This window comes from Zophobas morio, unplaced genomic scaffold, assembly GCF_036711695.1.
Source record: "Zophobas morio isolate AGI-343-1 ecotype UQ-CSIRO unplaced genomic scaffold, CSIRO_AGI_Zmor_V1 ptg000119l, whole genome shotgun sequence".
Classification (NCBI taxonomy): domain Eukaryota; kingdom Metazoa; phylum Arthropoda; class Insecta; order Coleoptera; family Tenebrionidae; genus Zophobas; species Zophobas morio.
Window position 1 is genome coordinate 58,764 of NW_026972224.1, and position 16,848 is coordinate 75,611.

Consider the following 16,848-nt stretch of genomic DNA (forward strand, 5'->3'; position numbering starts at 1 on the left):
CAATACTTAACAAATAATTTTTGTGCCCTTTTAAGTTGGGTTTCCACTTTTTAGCGTGGTGGGAAATTCAATAGTACAATTAGTATTGTAGTTCATCTTACAATGCGAGGACGCCTCGTAACACCCTGGGTGCATCTCAAAAATTGTTTGCAAAAAAGCACAGTTTTTTCACTCATCTTTAAACCGTCCTACCTCTTTATAATAAAAAACATTGAGCGACATTAAAAAAAAGGAATAAAGAAAGTAAGAAAACGAGCTAGGTTAGAATGGAAAAGGATCATATATTATGATATGGACCCATGATAAAAAAGGTCCGCCACGCCAAAAAGTGAACGTTCTAAGAAAAAAGGCAGAAAATCCTTTATTGAGATAACAAACTTAATACACACCCTTACTTTAATAAATATCATATTTAATTAGGTCATCGCCCAAGTTCACCTAAATTTAGTTAATCATTAGTGTTTTTGAGGGAAGCAAATGCATACGTAAATCCATCAGAAAGGAGACAGCTGCCACTATAACTCTAAAGTTAAATTGTCAAAACGTAAAAACCATGTCGTGGTCTCGATACCAGTCTATTGCAGCATGGGTTCAATGTACTTAAATTATTGAATTTTCTCCTTAAACGTGTAAAAGCTTTTATAAAGGCAAAACGAGGTGTAAAAAGTTTTGTTATTATCTATCATAATTATAAATAAACTAACCCAAGTAATTTAATTTAAAATTAGATACATATAAATTAGAAGGCTCCAAATTAGGCAATACTCAGATTCTACTTTTTATTTAAAATTTTTTGTTAATCTTTTTTTTTATTTAAAATATATAAGAAGAAATCAGCCCTTATAATGATTAAAATGTCGCATTTTGGGTTTAAAATTTTGTTATATAACTCCCATTATGTTTTAAAAATTAAGTTTCTTTTGCAGGGTGGCACAAGGGCAGCCCCTGTTTAGCAGTATGTTTCTTGGCAACTTAAGGCCATAATCACTGTATTAAAGATTCTCTTCTTTTTTGACGGCTTTACTGAAGCACAAATGTGATTTATGAGAGTATGAACTGGGTATAATGGGTTAATTTAGAAGTTGTTTACTTGACTGTACCTCAAGCTTTAATCATATTGAAATGTTGGCACGATACATCTTTAAAATTCCTTTTCAAAGGTGGCTATTCACTTTATCTACCATAATCCTTCAGTATCATTGAATACGATTTAAAGAGGGTTTTTTTTAACATTTAAAATTATATCCTGTTTTAAGCCTTAATCAATGCTGTAAGGTTTGTGATTAACCTCATTAGCAGAAAATTGTGCTTATTATTTTGTAATTATTATCCAAAAATCCTTTTTACTTTAAAGATTTATAATCTTATACATTTACTAGACTTTTATCATTGTTTAAGTCAACTAAAGTAGCATAACTAAAGCTTTTAATGTTATTTTAGTCAGAGAACTTAAAAGAGGTAAAAAAATAGCGGCTCAAGCTTAAGGCTAGAAAGTACACGTACTCTTAGTGGTAAATTTATGAATATTACTTAATAAAATATAGAAATAACACATTTGAAGCTTAAATAGTTATATTTAGAATCTTCTTTACTTACTACATTATGAATGAAAGCGTGGTTGAGGGCGTTGCAAATGTGCAAACTCGCTTGACTAATCTTCGCAATTGTTAAATTACTCGTCAAGCGGGTCAAACCATAAAAACAATTTATAATATTTATGATGTAATTGAACTACTTAATTAAGTTTATCAACACTGAAAAAGCAAAGATTCATATTGAAGAGATAGAAGCTTTTAACAATTCATTTAAGGGTTAAGGTCATTGGCGAGGGTTATAACAGTACTCGTAAGTTTTCGGATATACGGCGACAGACTCAGTTACTTTTATTATGCGTTGTTTCCATCTTCTAGGTGAAGACTTTATAAACAATGTTCTCAATGAAAGTTTCGAAATTAAATAAGAAACACTTTCAAGTACAACTCTAGTATTTTTTTAAATGGCATATTAATGCCTAGTATTTTTTTGTGAGCTGTGTTTAAACGTAAACCCTTATTTTCTATAAAATTAACTTAACTATTTAAGATCTTTAGAAGTGTTTCTACCGCCAACGTGAAAGAATTTTTAGTATACCGTTGGGTGAACTTACTTATCCTCTTTATTTCAAGAATAAAAATTCTTATCCACAGTATACCTATTTCTGTCTTTTTTAATATTTATTTTTCTGTTTTTGTAGAGTCCAGAGGGTAATGAGAAGCCCCGATTACAAAGTTACCTTGTTAACCTAAAAGAATGTGGGCCTATGGTTCTTGACGCTCTTATAAAAATTAAAAACGAACAAGATCCTACTTTGACGTTTAGACGTTCTTGTCGCGAGGGTGGGTTTTTATAAAACTAGTATTTAAAAAGTACAGCATTTTGTAATAATATTAGGCATTTGTGGCTCCTGTTCTATGAATATTGGGGGCGCAAATACTTTAGCCTGTACCTCAAGAATAAAAGAGGCGGGCAAGCCTACTAAAATTTATCCCCTTCCTCATATGTACGTAATAAAGGACTTGGTCACTGTAAGATGCGCTCAAAAAGTTGTGTTCTTTATTTTAATAACTAACCTTGTTAGGACATGAGCAACTTTTACAAGCAGTACGCCTCGATTCAGCCGTACTTGCAAAAGTCTGCTCCGCTTCAGAAAACCGAGACACCACAAAGCGTCGAGAATCGGAAAAAACTAGTTGAACGCAATTTTTCTCCTTTACTATTTCGCTTTTTACTTTTCCTCTAATAGGATGGATTATATGAGTGCATTCTTTGTGCTTGCTGCAGCACGTCCTGTCCCAGCTATTGGTGGAATCCGGATAAGTATCTCGGCCCGGCCACTCTGCTGCAAGCCTACCGCTGGATTATCGACAGCAGAGTGGGCTCCTTTCAATTTAATTTTTATAAATGTCTTATTAATTTCCTTTTACAGGACGAGAAACAAAAGGAGCGCCTGAAGAAGCTGGAGGACACCTTTTCCTTATATAGGTGTCATACTATAATGAATTGCGCCAAAACTTGTCCTAAGGTTGGCCACAGTATAAATACTTTTTTTGTTCGGTAGCCTTTATAACTTTTCTCCACCTAATCGTAGGGGCTCAATCCAGGGAAGGCAATTGCAGAAATCAAAAAGCTAATGGTTTCGGATAAGTCAGCTTCAGCGTAGCTTTTACACCTTATTTTCACCTACATTAAAGATAATTTTTTAATTTTGGTTGTCTGCCGGCTGAATTTTATGCTAGTTTTTAGTCCTTAAGCCTTTCTATGGTACAACCACCCAATAACTTAGCAAAGCCTTTCACCGCAGCCGCAAAATAAAGAAGTACGTCAAGTCTTTTCGGCCTTAAGTTATAATTGTATACAATACTGAAAATTAAATGAGACTCAAAAATTATTTTTATGGTCGATTACAATATGAAGAAAATTATCAGGATGAGTGCAAACGTCGCTGAGCCAGAGCATTGGCGTGTCCAAGGGGGGTTCCACTCCTTGGATTAGGACCTTAACAAAAGTACTTTAGCGGCATGCGATCTGCAAAGGATAAATGAAAAAAAAGTTACCCTGTACCCAGGAATTAGGTTGTTATTTTTAATGATGTCCGGGCGGATCTCAAGAAGAAACTCAAGAAGCGTTTTACTGTCCTCTTCAAACGAGAGAACGAAGAAAACATATCAGTAATGACAGGGAAGGCTTTAAAAAAATATTTATACTTTCAGTGCGGTAAGGCGAGAAAGGCTGCATGCATACGTTAGTTCCCCTTTCATATAATCTAGTCACAAGCGCTATTAAGTAAAAGTAACGGGTAGGCTTTTTTTTAATACCGACCTAAAGGGGAGGTTTTTCATGTATTCGTTATCCGCTAAAGCCACCAACTTCTCGTTTACGGACTGAAAATGCGAAAACGAGTTTTCTGTGTACTCTAAGTCCAAAGAATTTAGCAATGAGTACAAAAAGAAGAATGCTAAGCCAAAGGGGAGTACAGAAATGAAATTCTCAAGCTGCACCTCATATACTGCTCAGCTAGAACTTATCTTGCCTTTATAAAGTATTAATCAAATATAAAAGGCTAAAAAGGTAAATACGTTTTCTAAAACTACTCCACAAAATTTGAAAACTCTTTTTTTCTAAAGCTTGTGACTTATTTGAAGTTCCAAATCTTATTGAGTCGCTCTATTTATTACAGATATAAATATTAACTTATGCGCTTTCGCAAAACCGCTTCTTCTCGTACCTCTTTGATCATGGATATATAATAACTCTCTATGACTTTTTCTAACTGTTCAACCTTGCAAGAGAGCACTTCGTCTTCAGGAAAGAAAGAAAAGTGAACAGTTATCTTCCAAGGAAGAGGGTCTCCAGTTGCGTTTAAGTCGTAGAGCACACCTCGGTGATATAAAAAGAACTAAAAAAAGCTAATTGCGACAAGGTAAAAGGGTATAACCTATGGGGTAATGCCATTTTAATGGCTTATTTTTGTAGGAAAACCACATTTCGTCTGAAATGTCCGTTAAATCTTGAGAGAAGTCTTGAAAGTAACGCCTAACGTTTTCAGTTATAAGACGTATATATGTGCCCCGGGGGGCCAAAATCTATAGAGTTTTAAAAAAAAAAAAGGGAAGCTTATAAATAAATGAGAGCTAAAATAAAGACCAACAAAAAAAGGTTGTGGGAGTTCTGAGGTAGTAACTTCATTTTCATCAAGGTCAAACTGAAGGGCAATCTTTCCGTTCTATTAAAAATGAAGTGTAAATAGGTCTTAAAAGTCGTTATACAGGAAAAAATTAATCTCAACCCAAATTCTTTTTTTTAACTGCGAGTCTTCCAAGTCGGTAGACTGAGTTGAGCCTAAAGAGCTATATAAAAAATTCTAGCTAAAAAAAAAAGCGTACTTTCAAATGAAAGTATCAGAAGTGTGATAGTTCTTTAACTCGAAAGTTATGCTAAATAACGCAAACAGCTGTTGAGAAGAGATCCATTTAGTTATAAGTACCAAATAAATTCATCTATCTAAGATAAATACTCAGTATGCCCATATTATGCTTTATCATTAACATAACAGTGGCCATTTCATACAAATATATACAATATTAACGACCTATAGTCCGGGATTAAAACCTCTGTCGTAGACATCCCCAGTTCAAATGAGAACCCTGCGAATACGCCGGCAGACCCTCAACTTCTTAAACATCAGCCTTCGCGGAGGGAGATCGATTACATTACCAATAATATCCTTAGTTAAAAGCGTTGTTATATAAGTAAATTTATCACCCACTTACAAAGCTTATAAACCGAATAAGTAATTATCTTAACCGTTTTTATATATAATGGCAACTAGATAGTATCCGGCTCTTTCTGCTCAGTTTTACAATTTTTTTAAAAAAAATTTGCTATATATCTTTTTCTTGCCTAAGTTATTAATTTAACGAAAGTAATGTTAACACTCAATATAAATTCAACATTTAATTAAGTTACTTACGCGTGACATCTTTAAGGCAAAATTGTTTACCCGAAATAAATAAAACCTTTTTTCTAGGTATAAATTGACTAGTTGAGCTATATGCTAAAACTTCTAAACCACGATTGCGGCCCGGTTCTTATTTAAATACCTTATCCCCTAAGAACGGAGGTCCACCGAGGTTAATTTCTCCGTATGTAAAAGCGATGCACCAATTTTTATCCGGCTGATTCTCAAGTTTTTTTTTAAGCATTTTAATTTAACATTTGGGACTAAATGCATCGAGATCTAAAGCCAACAAAACTATAACGCACTTACAGCAAAAAAAAATTCCATAAATGACCAAAAAGTATTTGTGTTCTGTAAATTTTGTACATGGAGGGAAGCAGCGCGGAACTGGGACGTGAAGCAGGATAGATGAATTTTACAAATTTTAATAAAAATTTTAGCACAAAAAATAAAAATAAGTGGCAAAATAATAACCGTGAAAGCGAAACGAAAGCTTAATGTCGGATTGCTAAATATTATTAAGGAAGTTATATACTAATTTTACTGTTAATTTATAAAGGCAAAAGCGACGTAAGGAGGACTCTGGGCTCGTTAAAAAGTTAAAAAGGTTACAAAGGTGAGGCATATCTATATGTCCGGTGAAAATTAATTTTATTCATTCTCAAACTTTCAAACGTCATCGCCCCTAGAATGATAAGTTTGGACTTTTAATTAAATAGTTTTTTGAGTTGCTAAACTGAAAAGCTAAGATTAATTTGAAAAAGAGAAAATAGTGTATATTAGTTAAATAGTCAATAAAAAAAAAGCTAATTTGAAGTTATGGAAAATCAAAAAAGTTGCAATAAATTAATCCCCATGAATTTCTGGCTAGGTTATAAAATTTTTATTTGTTTTAAATACACTTATTTATATTAATAACTTTATAAAAATTAGTAATTCCCAGACGAAGACTGATTATTTGGGGTTAATTATTTTATAATTATATTTTATGTACCCTCGGTGTACAGTGTGCCATACTTGCGCTTCTGTAAATAGTGCATGAATACCCACGCAGGAGAGCCTGGAGGCTATGTTGAGTGCTGCTTATTTGCTCAAGGGCATCATACGCTTATGGATGAAGCATTGAGTTACCGATCTGACCTCCAGCGCGAAAAGTATTCCCAATCCTCAGTAGCCCAGCTGAGTCTATCATGAGTATCCCTGCGCCTTCGAAAAAGGAAAGAGGTACTTTTTTAAAATTAAGCCCCTTATCCTTTACAGCGTTAAAATTATCACGTCTCATTGCCGACACCTGTGTCTAAGTATATTGTAGGGGCTGGCGAATCAGATTAGGGCTTTTCAACGAGGCTTAGATCGTTTTGTCGTCAGCATTTTCTATTATTCACACAAATTACTTTATTAGCTATTATAATGTAGGGGTTTAGTCTGCAGAATTCGTTTAAGAAAAATGAAAAATATTTATTATAAATGTTATAATAAAATTAGGTTTTAGATGTGAACTTAGTTTGCAAAATGCTGCTGTCGTTAGCTAAAAACTTTCTATTCAGTTTGCTCTGCATCTAATTACTTTTTCGGTTATTATTTCCCTTACGAAAACGTGGCTGTTATATGAAGGGTCTATAATTAATTTAACTATAAAAACCAAGAGGCGAATATATACGATAAAAAAGAAAAATAAAGATAAATGAAGGGGAAAAAAAGTAATTTTTTCAAACAGTTGGTTTTCCTGTTTGATTTGAGAAGTCAAACCTCTCAGAAACTTGGTTAACCTAACCCTTGATTATCTTATGTCGTAAGGATAACGGTTAGGGAGTGAATATACTAACTAGGAGAGGTATTCCCTCCCCCCTTTCCCGACTTTAAAATTATATAAAAAAGCTCTTGGTTAAGATTAACAATGCAAATAACCTAATCCCAAAAGTGTGAATCAGACAGGATCGGGCTATTACTTTTTTTTAATAAACTTTCTCCGAGCCTAATGCCTATAACAAATCCAATTTAATAATAATAATCAGCTTGGAGCTATTTAATAAATGCTTGGATATCAACTGAGTGACCTATAGCTTTTTTTTTTATTCCCGAGTAATTAAGTGAGCTCGACTATTCATAAATTTAAGGGAGCTATTCAACTTCCCTCGCATTTACCCCGAATAATATGGCCCCCAGTGTTTAGTAGTAAAATTTCCGTTAAGATTAAATCTTAACATTAAAAAAAAAATTTGTTAGAAAAAAGATATTATGTTAGCTTTATTACCCTCCAATTAAAGTAGCCCTTAATAGACATCGATTAAAGCTATTAAACTATATTTTATAACTCATTAGAAAACCACGACACCTGAAGTCATTCCCCACATGTAAAATTGACATTGTGCCCTTTAAAGCAAAAAAACAAATTTTTAACGCTCAGGAGGGTAGAGTAGCATACTTTACCCAAGCACCCTTTTTGTTTCGCTTTGAGAAACTTGGATGAGCATGACTAAGAGCATCGTTAACATGTTCCGTAAGGTTGCCGATGAGGGAAAACCATTGAACTGCTCCTAAGTTGTTTACCTTAAAGGTTAAAGTGCCCTGAGGGCATTATCAATTTAACTTTTAAGCATCTAACACCCATGCCCTCTTAGGTACAATTTAATAGCACTCATTGCGCTCTTCTTTTTTAGACTACTGGAAACTTGCGACATTTAATTTCAATTTCAACTGTAACAAAAAGTGCATCCTGGTAAGTGAGTAACGAGTCGGAGACCTTTTTTTATGCTTAACTAATTAATTACTAAAAGATATTAATAAAAAATATATTTCGGAAAAATTTAGCAACTAAAATTTTTTTATCACTTATTAGACCATTGGAATCGGTAGAATATTAACGAAAATTAAATTTTAAATTACAGGATGTGGCTCTATAGTCCGCTTAGTCCGCTGCTTTTGGCAAGCGCCTTTATGCTGTAAAAGGAGATTATTTTTAACATATCATGCAAAACAAGCAAGCTAGTCAACAAGTGTGGGCGTCCGCTGCCGGGGCTAGTTTATCACAAAAGAACTTAAATTTCTACAAAATAGTGATTGCGAAGAACTATCATAGCCCTATTGTTTTTTAAATAACGCTCAACTTTAAGAGTTGGCAAGTGAAACCTAACTTATACGTGCATATATCCCTCAAGTACGCGATTCTAAAGCATACAGTGTGCGTTACAACAAATTATTGTCTAAACCTTTGAAATACTACTCTACTTTACCAAATAGCGTTAAAAAAATTGCTCACTTCTAATATACATATTATAAAATTAAAAGATGCATACTACAAATAAACTAGCTTAACAATCCTAAAGATGTTCTGTGACAAACCTATTGTATTTCTTTAGTAAATTTTATAATAATCCACCTTTTCAACGTAAAGGGAAGATAGAATAAGCATGCAAAGGTCTTTTAAAAAATAATTTTATAAAAGTGCTATTCTTAATAATTAGATAAACAACTAAATAGAGCACAAATTGTTTATACTAAGCACTCTGCTTTATTTTTTGCCTATTGGTTCATACTAACTTCACCAATGTGAAGACTCAAAAACCATAGTTTCCTTAAATATCTTTTAGCTTACCTAAAAATAAGATGAGGCCAGTACCCACTAGCTATTTTAAAAACAAGTAAGCTAAGAAATTTTGATTCGTGCTTCTCACGATAGGGCCTAAAATAGAACTTGGCTTTAAAAAAAAGTACCACCAAGTTATTATAAGGAACCATAGGGGCAAATAGCCAAGTCTTACCAATTGGACGCTCTTTCAAATTGTTAATTTTCCTTTTAAGCTTTTAGTCTCCTTTTAGTCACACGCCCTTAAGAAGTTAAGTTCCCAATAAACTATTCTGTAGACGAACAACGCTTTGTTCGGCCTATAGAGCGAAACAATATATTAAACTTGATCTTTATATAATAAAGCTAAAACTTCTTTACAGTCCTATAGTCTGAAAAGATACCACAAACCAAAGGTCAAATCTTCTTTTAATGAAATAAAATGATTATTTATATTCAGTTTTAAAATAATCTTGATAGATTAAAGCTACTATTTAAAATTAATATAAATGCAAAGAGCGTACCCTCAGGCGTGCGGATCTACCCTTTTTTTTTTTAACTGCGCACTGTATTTGGATCATATAATCAACACAAAAATAGCTCTGACTAGAGTCTCATGATTCATGGCAACTGCAACTTACACCGGTATTGTAAAATTTAACTTGTCAAAATGGTATTCAGATTACAACCTACATCCTGCAGCTTGCGATCTTAACAACTATAGCAAACCTAAAAGACTTGAAAATATTTCCACGGAAACCTAAAATCCTAATAATAAGGATAATATCAATTGTAAAGAATCATCCTAAAAACAATAATTATAATAACAAAAAAATAATATTCACAGTAATAATTTTAGTAACTATAAATAAAAATATTAGAATAATATCTAAAGTGACTTCTATCATAAAAATAAATCACATGGACTAAAGATACGGACTAAACACTCTCAGGCCCCTTGGATCCATTACTTTTGTTTATGAGAAATGGATTAATTTAAACAGCACTGAACACCAAATAGCAGCCTGCGCACTAAAATTATAAAAATATATAAACTTTTCCTAAGGAAAAGGGCCACCTTGATTTTGGTTTGGTAAAATAAGCGGATGAGATTATCTCACTTCTTATTCTTATTAATCACTGTTAGGATTTGATATTTTAACAATATCCTCCTTTTACGGCGGGCGTTTACTTTTTGGTGTGGTGTTATTCATAGAATGGCACTATCATTGGAAATGGCTATAAAAGTTTAGATATGTACACCCTAGATAGGAATAAATATGGTAAATGATTTATTAGACAAATTACGTATAAAACAGTAATTAGGCCCCTCTATACCACAAGAAACCGCACATAGGAACAAAGGGCGGAAATATTAAATTCCCTCCTGCGGGAGTGTGCTATCCATATTTATATTCAGGGGCATACTAATTAATAGACGCACGTGGCTAACAGTGGTGAAAAGTTATGAAAATCACTTTGATTTATACCATGTGCGAGGGTAAACATAGCACTCCGTATACTACAACAAAATATTTATTTTATTTACTTATAACCCTTACTGTTTAACTACCTCCCCTCCGCACTAAAAGTAGGTGGTTTTTTAACTCCCAAGGAAGATGAAAGGGGAAAAAGTCGTGGAGACATCCTTATAACCGGTAGGGCAGTCCGTTCAATCTATCCCGACTTGTCTTCTTAGATATATTAAGCTTTTATTAGTACATGTTTCAGCCGTTTGGATTTAGTATACCAATTGGGAATCATACTATTGTGTTTCAACCAGCAATTTAATGGTGTGTTGACCGTATGCATTCAAAAATTGTTGTCCGCGGCTTATTATAGGTGTGTCTATAGGTTCTAGTTGAGAGCCCCTATGTAGCTGACTTCCGCTCTAAAACCAAGGAGCATTAATAATCATTCGCAATCACCTTTTTTTTAATAATTGTACTTTTCCAATGTTTTCCGCCAAAGAATAATCTTGGGTATTAACGCATACAGCAATATCGGTCGTATACACGCCATGTAGATGAAATGTTTGTTACGTAGTGATAACCCACTTGAGTTATTTTAGAATCGTAAGCTTTCTTTTACCCAAAACCCACATAAGCTCCCCAGTTAAATTTGTTATCTACTATAGTTGGGACTATAGTTGGGATGACTCTTTCACGGAATAATTTGGCCAAATAACGTGAGTCCCCGAACGTGGGGATCCTTCTCCTAACGAAGCTTCAAGGATGTTTATATAATTTTAAAATTGCCGGGTAGCAAAAGGTTGCCTTGGAAACTGTAACAAAATGGGATGGTTGCCCTTAATAAAGTAAGTTTAATCAAAGAAGTAGTAGTTTTTTTTTTGTTGTTGTGGTTCCCTGTCCAGTGAATTAATTTATACAAAAATATAATTAATATTAAGTAGTTTTTAGGTTCGCAATTATTATATAACTTTTACATTTATTAGTTATACCAATTTTTATGTTATATAGTAATTAGACCTTTCAAATATAAGTAATGTAACTTTGCCTAACTAGAGCATGTACTACTAACAAACTAGAGTAAATTTATTTAGCGTATTTCATGTCTAAGCATGCTTCGCCAAAGACTATTTCATAGCTCTAGAGATGGCAAATTATCATCTAAGCTATATGTAGTTTCATACTTGTAAGTTATAGCTGAACAATATCTAAATGGGCACTTAATAAGAAGGTACGACTTGTTACTCTGCAAAAAAAAAAAATAATAGTACTCATGCGATACAAAATATATATTATTATAGTGTAGTATAATTATTATCTTTTTACAACTTATCTCTTAATCCTTTGCCAAATTAGGAATCTAATAATTTAGTATACTTATTTAATTTTTTAAATATTAGTTCAGATTTAAAACGGTCTGTACATAGAAGGAATGATATATTCATGGTCAATTTTTTTTGTTTACACTGTTATAAAAATTATCAGTCTTATAATTCTAAGTGGCAGAGTAAAAGGCTTACTTTAGTATATAATTTTGACATGGATCATGAAGTTAAGTAAAAATAGGGTTTGTAACATATGGTTGAACTGCGAAACTTAGACTTAAGATTTACATCATTTTAAGTTACTGTAAACCTCAGATGTTATGACAAAGCGCATTCATACTTCTTGTTGATGGTGCAATGAATCGTTAGGGAAGTTGTGGTTTGTCGCTCTCTCAATTAATAGAGGGAAAGTTAGATTAAGCAGCAACTGACTATAAATCACGCCTGTAGCAAGCCAGAGCCATAAATAAAATAAAATAAGTTACTGTAAAACCTCGAAAATTGTAAACTTACTATTGGGCCTAAACTAAAAAATATGTAAATGATGAACTGTTCATATAGTTTTCTGGTCGTCACATGATCCTTGACGGTTTTAGCATTAACAGTATACACTCATCTGTTATAACTTTTACCTTTTAAGTGTACTCAAAAAACGGCGTAGGCTTTTTTTAGCAGTTAACGAAGCGCCAGGCTAGCCGATGGGTTTTAGAGCGTACTATGTTGTAAGAAATGGGCAAAAAACAGCATCAAAGCGATAAAATGTTTGCTTCTACTTTTGCTCTTTTCCATAAATTTTGTAGCTTTATTTGTTTCTTATAATATCTATCTTTTAGTTACATCTCCCATTCAGAATGGCGAGATTATTGGGGAGGTAAAAAACGTAGCAGTGGTGTTTCGTATAGTCGACTACCTCTCAACTGTTGCTGGTACACTTTTTTATTTTGTATTTATTTTGGTAAAGAGTTACATTAGCCTCCATTGTTGCTGTCTATATATTATTTTTTTAACTCGTACCTTTTTACATAATTAATATTTCATAATTTTAAAGCATTTCTTTTCTTCCTTTTCGAGAACCCTACTGCGACCAAAACGGGATGATTTATGATCTGATGTACGTTCCACTTTTACTTTATGGTTATTTATACTTAATCTTATTTTAAGGAACATTGTTCCTTATATAAAAAAGTACAAGACTAATCCTTGTACTGGTGGGCCAATGACCGCGAAAGAGTTAATAAAATTAAACTTTTGCCGAGATGAAAGTAGTGGTAAAGGGTTTTTTTTTCTTTATGCTTACCCTTTTACTTTCCTTTAATTTTTCTAAACTAGACACTTTTATATGCCCCGTTACTAAAAAATCTTTTTCTCATAATTCCAAAGTTGTGTGTGTGTCTACTACTGGAAATGTTTATCTTTATGAAACAATCGAGAAGCTCAATTTCAAGTAATTCCTTTTTTATTGTAAATTTATAGAATTTACAAAGTTTTACACTATTTTATTAATCTTTTTTTGCTGAGCTAAGTTCATCTTTATACATTCTTTTTCTAGATTTAAGAATTATAAAGATTTACTAACTGACGTGCCTTTTAAACGTTCTGATATTATCATACTCCAGGATCCTAATAATATTGAAAAGCACAACTACTCTGGTTATCTTTTAAACTTTTTTCCCTCTTACATTGTAAAAGTTTTTGTGACGGCGCTGTTTACTCAGTTTGCTTAATTATAGAATTTCACCATTTTAAAAACCGCCTTAAGGTGATAAGCGAGGTAATTATTATAAATTCAACTATCATTTTTAATAAAAAGTTAACTTATAGCTAAAATATAGGAAGAAAATAGACTTCGAAACGACCCTTTGTACAGAATAGGGATGGTTAATCCGGAATTTAAAAATACTCTGGCGGAACACCATAAGGCCGTAAGTCCTCGTACAGCCGAGAATCCTTATTAATTTGATAACTCAGCCTCAATTCCCTTTCGCATTTATTAAGGAATTTAAAAATCTAAGTTTTTTTATATATTTGTGAAAGAAAATACAAGGAAAGGAGCAACAGAGAAAAACCAAAGACGGTAAGGATGAAGTTATGAGCAGTGACGAGGAAGAGCTGCACACTTCCACAATTTGGAGCGATAACAGAATGGCCGCCTCACTGACCAGCACGGTCGCCAGCTGCGTGACCGGTGTGTCTGGCAGAAATCATCTCTTTCACGGTTGACACTCTTTTATAGCACTTCGCGGTGCCAAGCTGGATCCTGAATTTGTTCGTCACAGCAAAATTACTAAAAAGGGATATGCAAGCCTCGTCACTAACTTCGGCAATCTTAATATCGAACTCTTCTGTCACTTAACTCCAAAAGTATTTCCAGAAAACTTCGCTAGAAAAAAGATCGCTTTAGAAATTTTCTTCAGGCCTGCGAAAATTTTCTTCTTCTTTGCCATCGCAAGTACTACTCCGGAACTAAATTTCATAGACTCATCCGGTATTTCATGGTACGTTTCGTATATCCTTTTGGCATCCGTATAATTACTACACTTTCCTATATTATAGATCCAGGGAGGCGATCCGACGGGGACCGGCTCTGGTGGCGAGTCTGCCTGGGTGTCGCTGCTACTTATGTGCCGCAGATTGTTATAAAAACTTAATTTCTTTTTTAAGGGCAAGCCCTTTGAAGATGAGTGGAAGCTGGAGCTTTCCCACGACCGGCGCGGTTCTCCAAGCTTGCAACCTTTAATTGCTGCATTTGTGTGTATGGCGTTTCTAAATTAGGACTGCTGAGCATGGCCAATAGCGGGCCTAACACGAACACGTCGCAATTGTACCGTTGCCACTCGCATTTCGCCTTTTTTTTTAACACTGCTTGCTTCTATAGCTTCATCACGTTCAGACCTTGTAAACATTTAGATAAGAAACACACTATATTTGGCGCTGTAGTGGGCGGATTGGGTACTGCGCTTTACTCAATTGGAAGTTTTTCGAATAAACAATTGCTTTTGGTTAGAGGTGCTAAGCAGGATGGAGAATTCGGAAACGGACCAAGAGGACAGGCCTCTCGTACGTTTATATTATGCAATTCCTTTGTTTAAGTGCTGATCACATTTTCATTAGGAGGATATCTTAATACAGCAGACGCAGGTGTTTGTGGATCCGTTTTCTGAATACGATGAAGAAAAGAAAAAAAAGAAAGAAGCAAAAGTTAATTCGTAACAAGTGGACTGAAAAGTTTTATATATAAAGTTTATATGCCTTACAGCTTGCGAAGGTTGCACCTCCTAAATCCGTCGAGGGCCCCTCTGAAGGCATAACAAAGCAGTATCGAAAGGGCGTGGGAATGTATATTGAGCATCTCGCCCCTCCCGCATTCCACCGGTATATACACGCGCTCAGCAGGAGCCGCCCATTAGTTTATACTTGTTTAGGACAACCAGTAAGGCCTCAACTGACACTGCCCCCCCCAAAAAGTTGAAGCTAAGTGGTTCGAAGCTTTCTGATTTTAGCCAGTGGTAACACAAGCACGGCAGTGCAGAGCCAGAGTGGGGGGCCTCGTTTATAACAAAATTTAAATCCTTATCGGCACTTTAGTAAAATATTAGTATATTGTATTGATTAATAAAGACGTGCATTGTCAGCGAATATTTATTTTTTTAAATAAAGTAAACATCTCGCACTTGTCATGTTCGGTTAGAGTCTCTTTGTTTCTCTTCTAATTGTGTACTAGTAAACTGGAGGCAGAATAACTCAGTGAGAGCCTTTTAGGAAAGAGACCGAAGATATTTACTTTGTGTTCAAAAACATTACATTCTTCAGTAGTACTCCGTATTTGCCGGCACACGCCAATTATATCTTACCAGGTTATTCTTGTGGTGTGCAGTGGGCATAACTCTTCCAGCGGAATAAAGTACAAAGGCTCTTCTACCAGAAACCATCTATGTTATACGTTAACCGTTTTAATTATTACTATTAAAACAAGAACGAGTCGTTACTTTGCTAGACACTGAAGATGCCCTACATATCACAGTTCTTACTAGTACTTGTAGCGCAGGTTGTTACCTTCTTTATTTATCATTGAATAGCCAGCTTTAATTAGCATCGGTTGTTTAGCTACCTTTTTTATATCTTGCAGGCACAAAGTACATTTATTTGAGGAACGACACCTCTTGGCAGAGAGGGCCGCAACTGTATCTTAAAGCAAAAGGACTAAAGAAAAGAAAAGGTAGATTGTAAAAAAGATAGCTACGAACTTCTCCGAAAAGTTCGATGGAGAATTCCATATGTTTAGGAATTTTAATAAGATTTGAGAATAAAATTTTGGTTTCTTCCTCCTGCCACTGCGAGTTATGAAGCAAGCTCATAACTGAAACTATTATGTTATAAAGTTACTTGTATGCTTAAGGGGAGCCTACTCCAAGGCAAAACATTCAGCATCGTTGACATTATAGTAAGCCTGCTACAGAAGAGATTACTCGATACTGTTTTTTCTCCTAAGTCTATTAATGGCTTTTTAAAAATTTATATTATTTTTTTTAAGGGAACTCTTTAGTTTTTTTCAAAGAAAAAATCTCTACAAATTCTTAAAGATATTTCGATAACGTTGAATCTACCAAGCCCAATCAACTTAGATAGAAAGGTATTGTAATACTACCATCTTCGAAACCTTATGGTATAAATGGAATACCCTTAAAGCACTTTTTACATCAGGAAATCCACTAATAACTAAAATTAATTTCTTCTTCCAATAAGTCTGTGTCAAAACTAGTAGTTTACAACGTTTAGAATGAAGGAAAGCTCTGGACTAAGAGCTCTTTTAAGAGTTTTCCTAGCGCCGTTCTTTATAAGGCCGTTGTGCTGTCTAATCCTTTTAAAAGGGTTAACCGTGTAGCCGATGTAGGTGTGGTCTACATAATCTGGATTTTTTGATCGAATAATATAGCAACCTAAAAAGAACAATAATTCGTTAACTTAAACACGAAAAGAAACTTTTCAAATTTT

At 34.0% G+C, this 16,848-nt stretch overlaps 3 protein-coding genes across 5 annotated transcripts; 2 read left to right on the top strand and 1 right to left on the bottom strand.

The window, feature by feature from the left end:
* The first annotated feature begins 1,901 nt into the window (after positions 1 to 1,901).
* Positions 1,902 to 3,395, top strand: LOC135145042 (succinate dehydrogenase [ubiquinone] iron-sulfur subunit, mitochondrial-like). Of its 2 annotated transcripts, XM_064077165.1 has the most exons (9): positions 1,902 to 1,973; positions 2,083 to 2,136; positions 2,234 to 2,375; positions 2,431 to 2,564; positions 2,618 to 2,728; positions 2,783 to 2,911; positions 2,966 to 3,061; positions 3,128 to 3,195; positions 3,276 to 3,395. In XM_064077165.1, the coding sequence occupies exons 1-9, from the start codon at positions 1,929 to 1,931 to the stop codon at positions 3,280 to 3,282; spliced, it is 786 nt and encodes a 261-aa protein (XP_063933235.1). In that variant the 5' UTR covers positions 1,902 to 1,928; the 3' UTR covers positions 3,283 to 3,395. The 2 variants fall into 2 exon arrangements, with proteins under 2 accessions (XP_063933235.1, XP_063933236.1); XM_064077166.1 differs by lacking the exon at positions 3,276 to 3,395 and having other exon boundaries at positions 3,128 to 3,247.
* A 22-nt stretch (positions 3,396 to 3,417) lies between these two features.
* Positions 3,418 to 5,204, bottom strand: LOC135145057 (autophagy protein 5-like). Its single transcript, XM_064077184.1, has 10 exons — positions 5,129 to 5,204; positions 4,826 to 4,886; positions 4,688 to 4,762; positions 4,475 to 4,622; positions 4,265 to 4,416; positions 4,116 to 4,203; positions 3,859 to 3,952; positions 3,744 to 3,802; positions 3,594 to 3,676; positions 3,418 to 3,534 (listed from the first exon to the last, which is right to left on the bottom strand). Exons 1-10 carry the CDS (start codon positions 5,161 to 5,163, stop codon positions 3,418 to 3,420), a joined length of 912 nt encoding a protein of 303 aa, XP_063933254.1. The 5' UTR covers positions 5,164 to 5,204.
* Positions 5,205 to 12,477: 7,273 nt separating this feature from the next.
* Positions 12,478 to 15,457, top strand: LOC135145046 (RING-type E3 ubiquitin-protein ligase PPIL2-like). 2 transcript variants are annotated; one of them, XM_064077172.1, is made up of 19 exons: positions 12,478 to 12,617; positions 12,690 to 12,782; positions 12,905 to 12,967; positions 13,018 to 13,124; positions 13,186 to 13,300; positions 13,406 to 13,506; positions 13,587 to 13,627; positions 13,689 to 13,778; positions 13,891 to 14,041; positions 14,090 to 14,217; positions 14,271 to 14,351; positions 14,410 to 14,460; positions 14,518 to 14,569; positions 14,629 to 14,677; positions 14,732 to 14,805; positions 14,861 to 14,913; positions 14,968 to 15,054; positions 15,113 to 15,228; positions 15,279 to 15,457. In XM_064077172.1, the coding sequence occupies exons 1-19, from the start codon at positions 12,586 to 12,588 to the stop codon at positions 15,364 to 15,366; spliced, it is 1,572 nt and encodes a 523-aa protein (XP_063933242.1). In that variant the 5' UTR covers positions 12,478 to 12,585; the 3' UTR covers positions 15,367 to 15,457. The 2 variants fall into 2 exon arrangements, with proteins under 2 accessions (XP_063933242.1, XP_063933241.1); XM_064077171.1 differs by having other exon boundaries at positions 14,629 to 14,805.
* Positions 15,458 to 16,848: the final 1,391 nt, after the last annotated feature.

What these genes read in the sequence shown, in the direction of transcription:
- LOC135145046 (XM_064077171.1), top strand. Translation starts at nt 12,586, where the DNA reads ATGGGCAAAAAACAGCATCAAAGCGATAAAAT. An exon ending in ATCGAGAAGCTCAATTTCAA is followed by an intron (nt 13,301 to 13,405) that starts GTAATTCCTTTT and finishes TTCTTTTTCTAG; the next exon opens with ATTTAAGAATTATAAAGATT. An exon ending in AAAAAAAGAAAGAAGCAAAA is followed by an intron (nt 15,055 to 15,112) that starts GTTAATTCGTAA and finishes TATGCCTTACAG; the next exon opens with CTTGCGAAGGTTGCACCTCC.
- LOC135145057 (XM_064077184.1), bottom strand. Translation starts at nt 5,163, where the DNA reads ATGTCTACGACAGAGGTTTTAATCCCGGACTATAG. An exon ending in AAAATGGCATTACCCCATAG is followed by an intron (nt 4,417 to 4,474) that starts GTTATACCCTTT and finishes TATATCACCGAG; the next exon opens with GTGTGCTCTACGACTTAAAC. An exon ending in CTCGCCTTACCGCACTGAAA is followed by an intron (nt 3,677 to 3,743) that starts GTATAAATATTT and finishes TCTCGTTTGAAG; the next exon opens with AGGACAGTAAAACGCTTCTT.
- LOC135145042 (XM_064077165.1), top strand. Translation starts at nt 1,929, where the DNA reads ATGTTCTCAATGAAAGTTTCGAAATTAAATAAGAAACACTTTCAA. An exon ending in TAAATAAGAAACACTTTCAA is followed by an intron (nt 1,974 to 2,082) that starts GTACAACTCTAG and finishes TAACTATTTAAG; the next exon opens with ATCTTTAGAAGTGTTTCTAC. An exon ending in GCGCCAAAACTTGTCCTAAG is followed by an intron (nt 3,062 to 3,127) that starts GTTGGCCACAGT and finishes ACCTAATCGTAG; the next exon opens with GGGCTCAATCCAGGGAAGGC.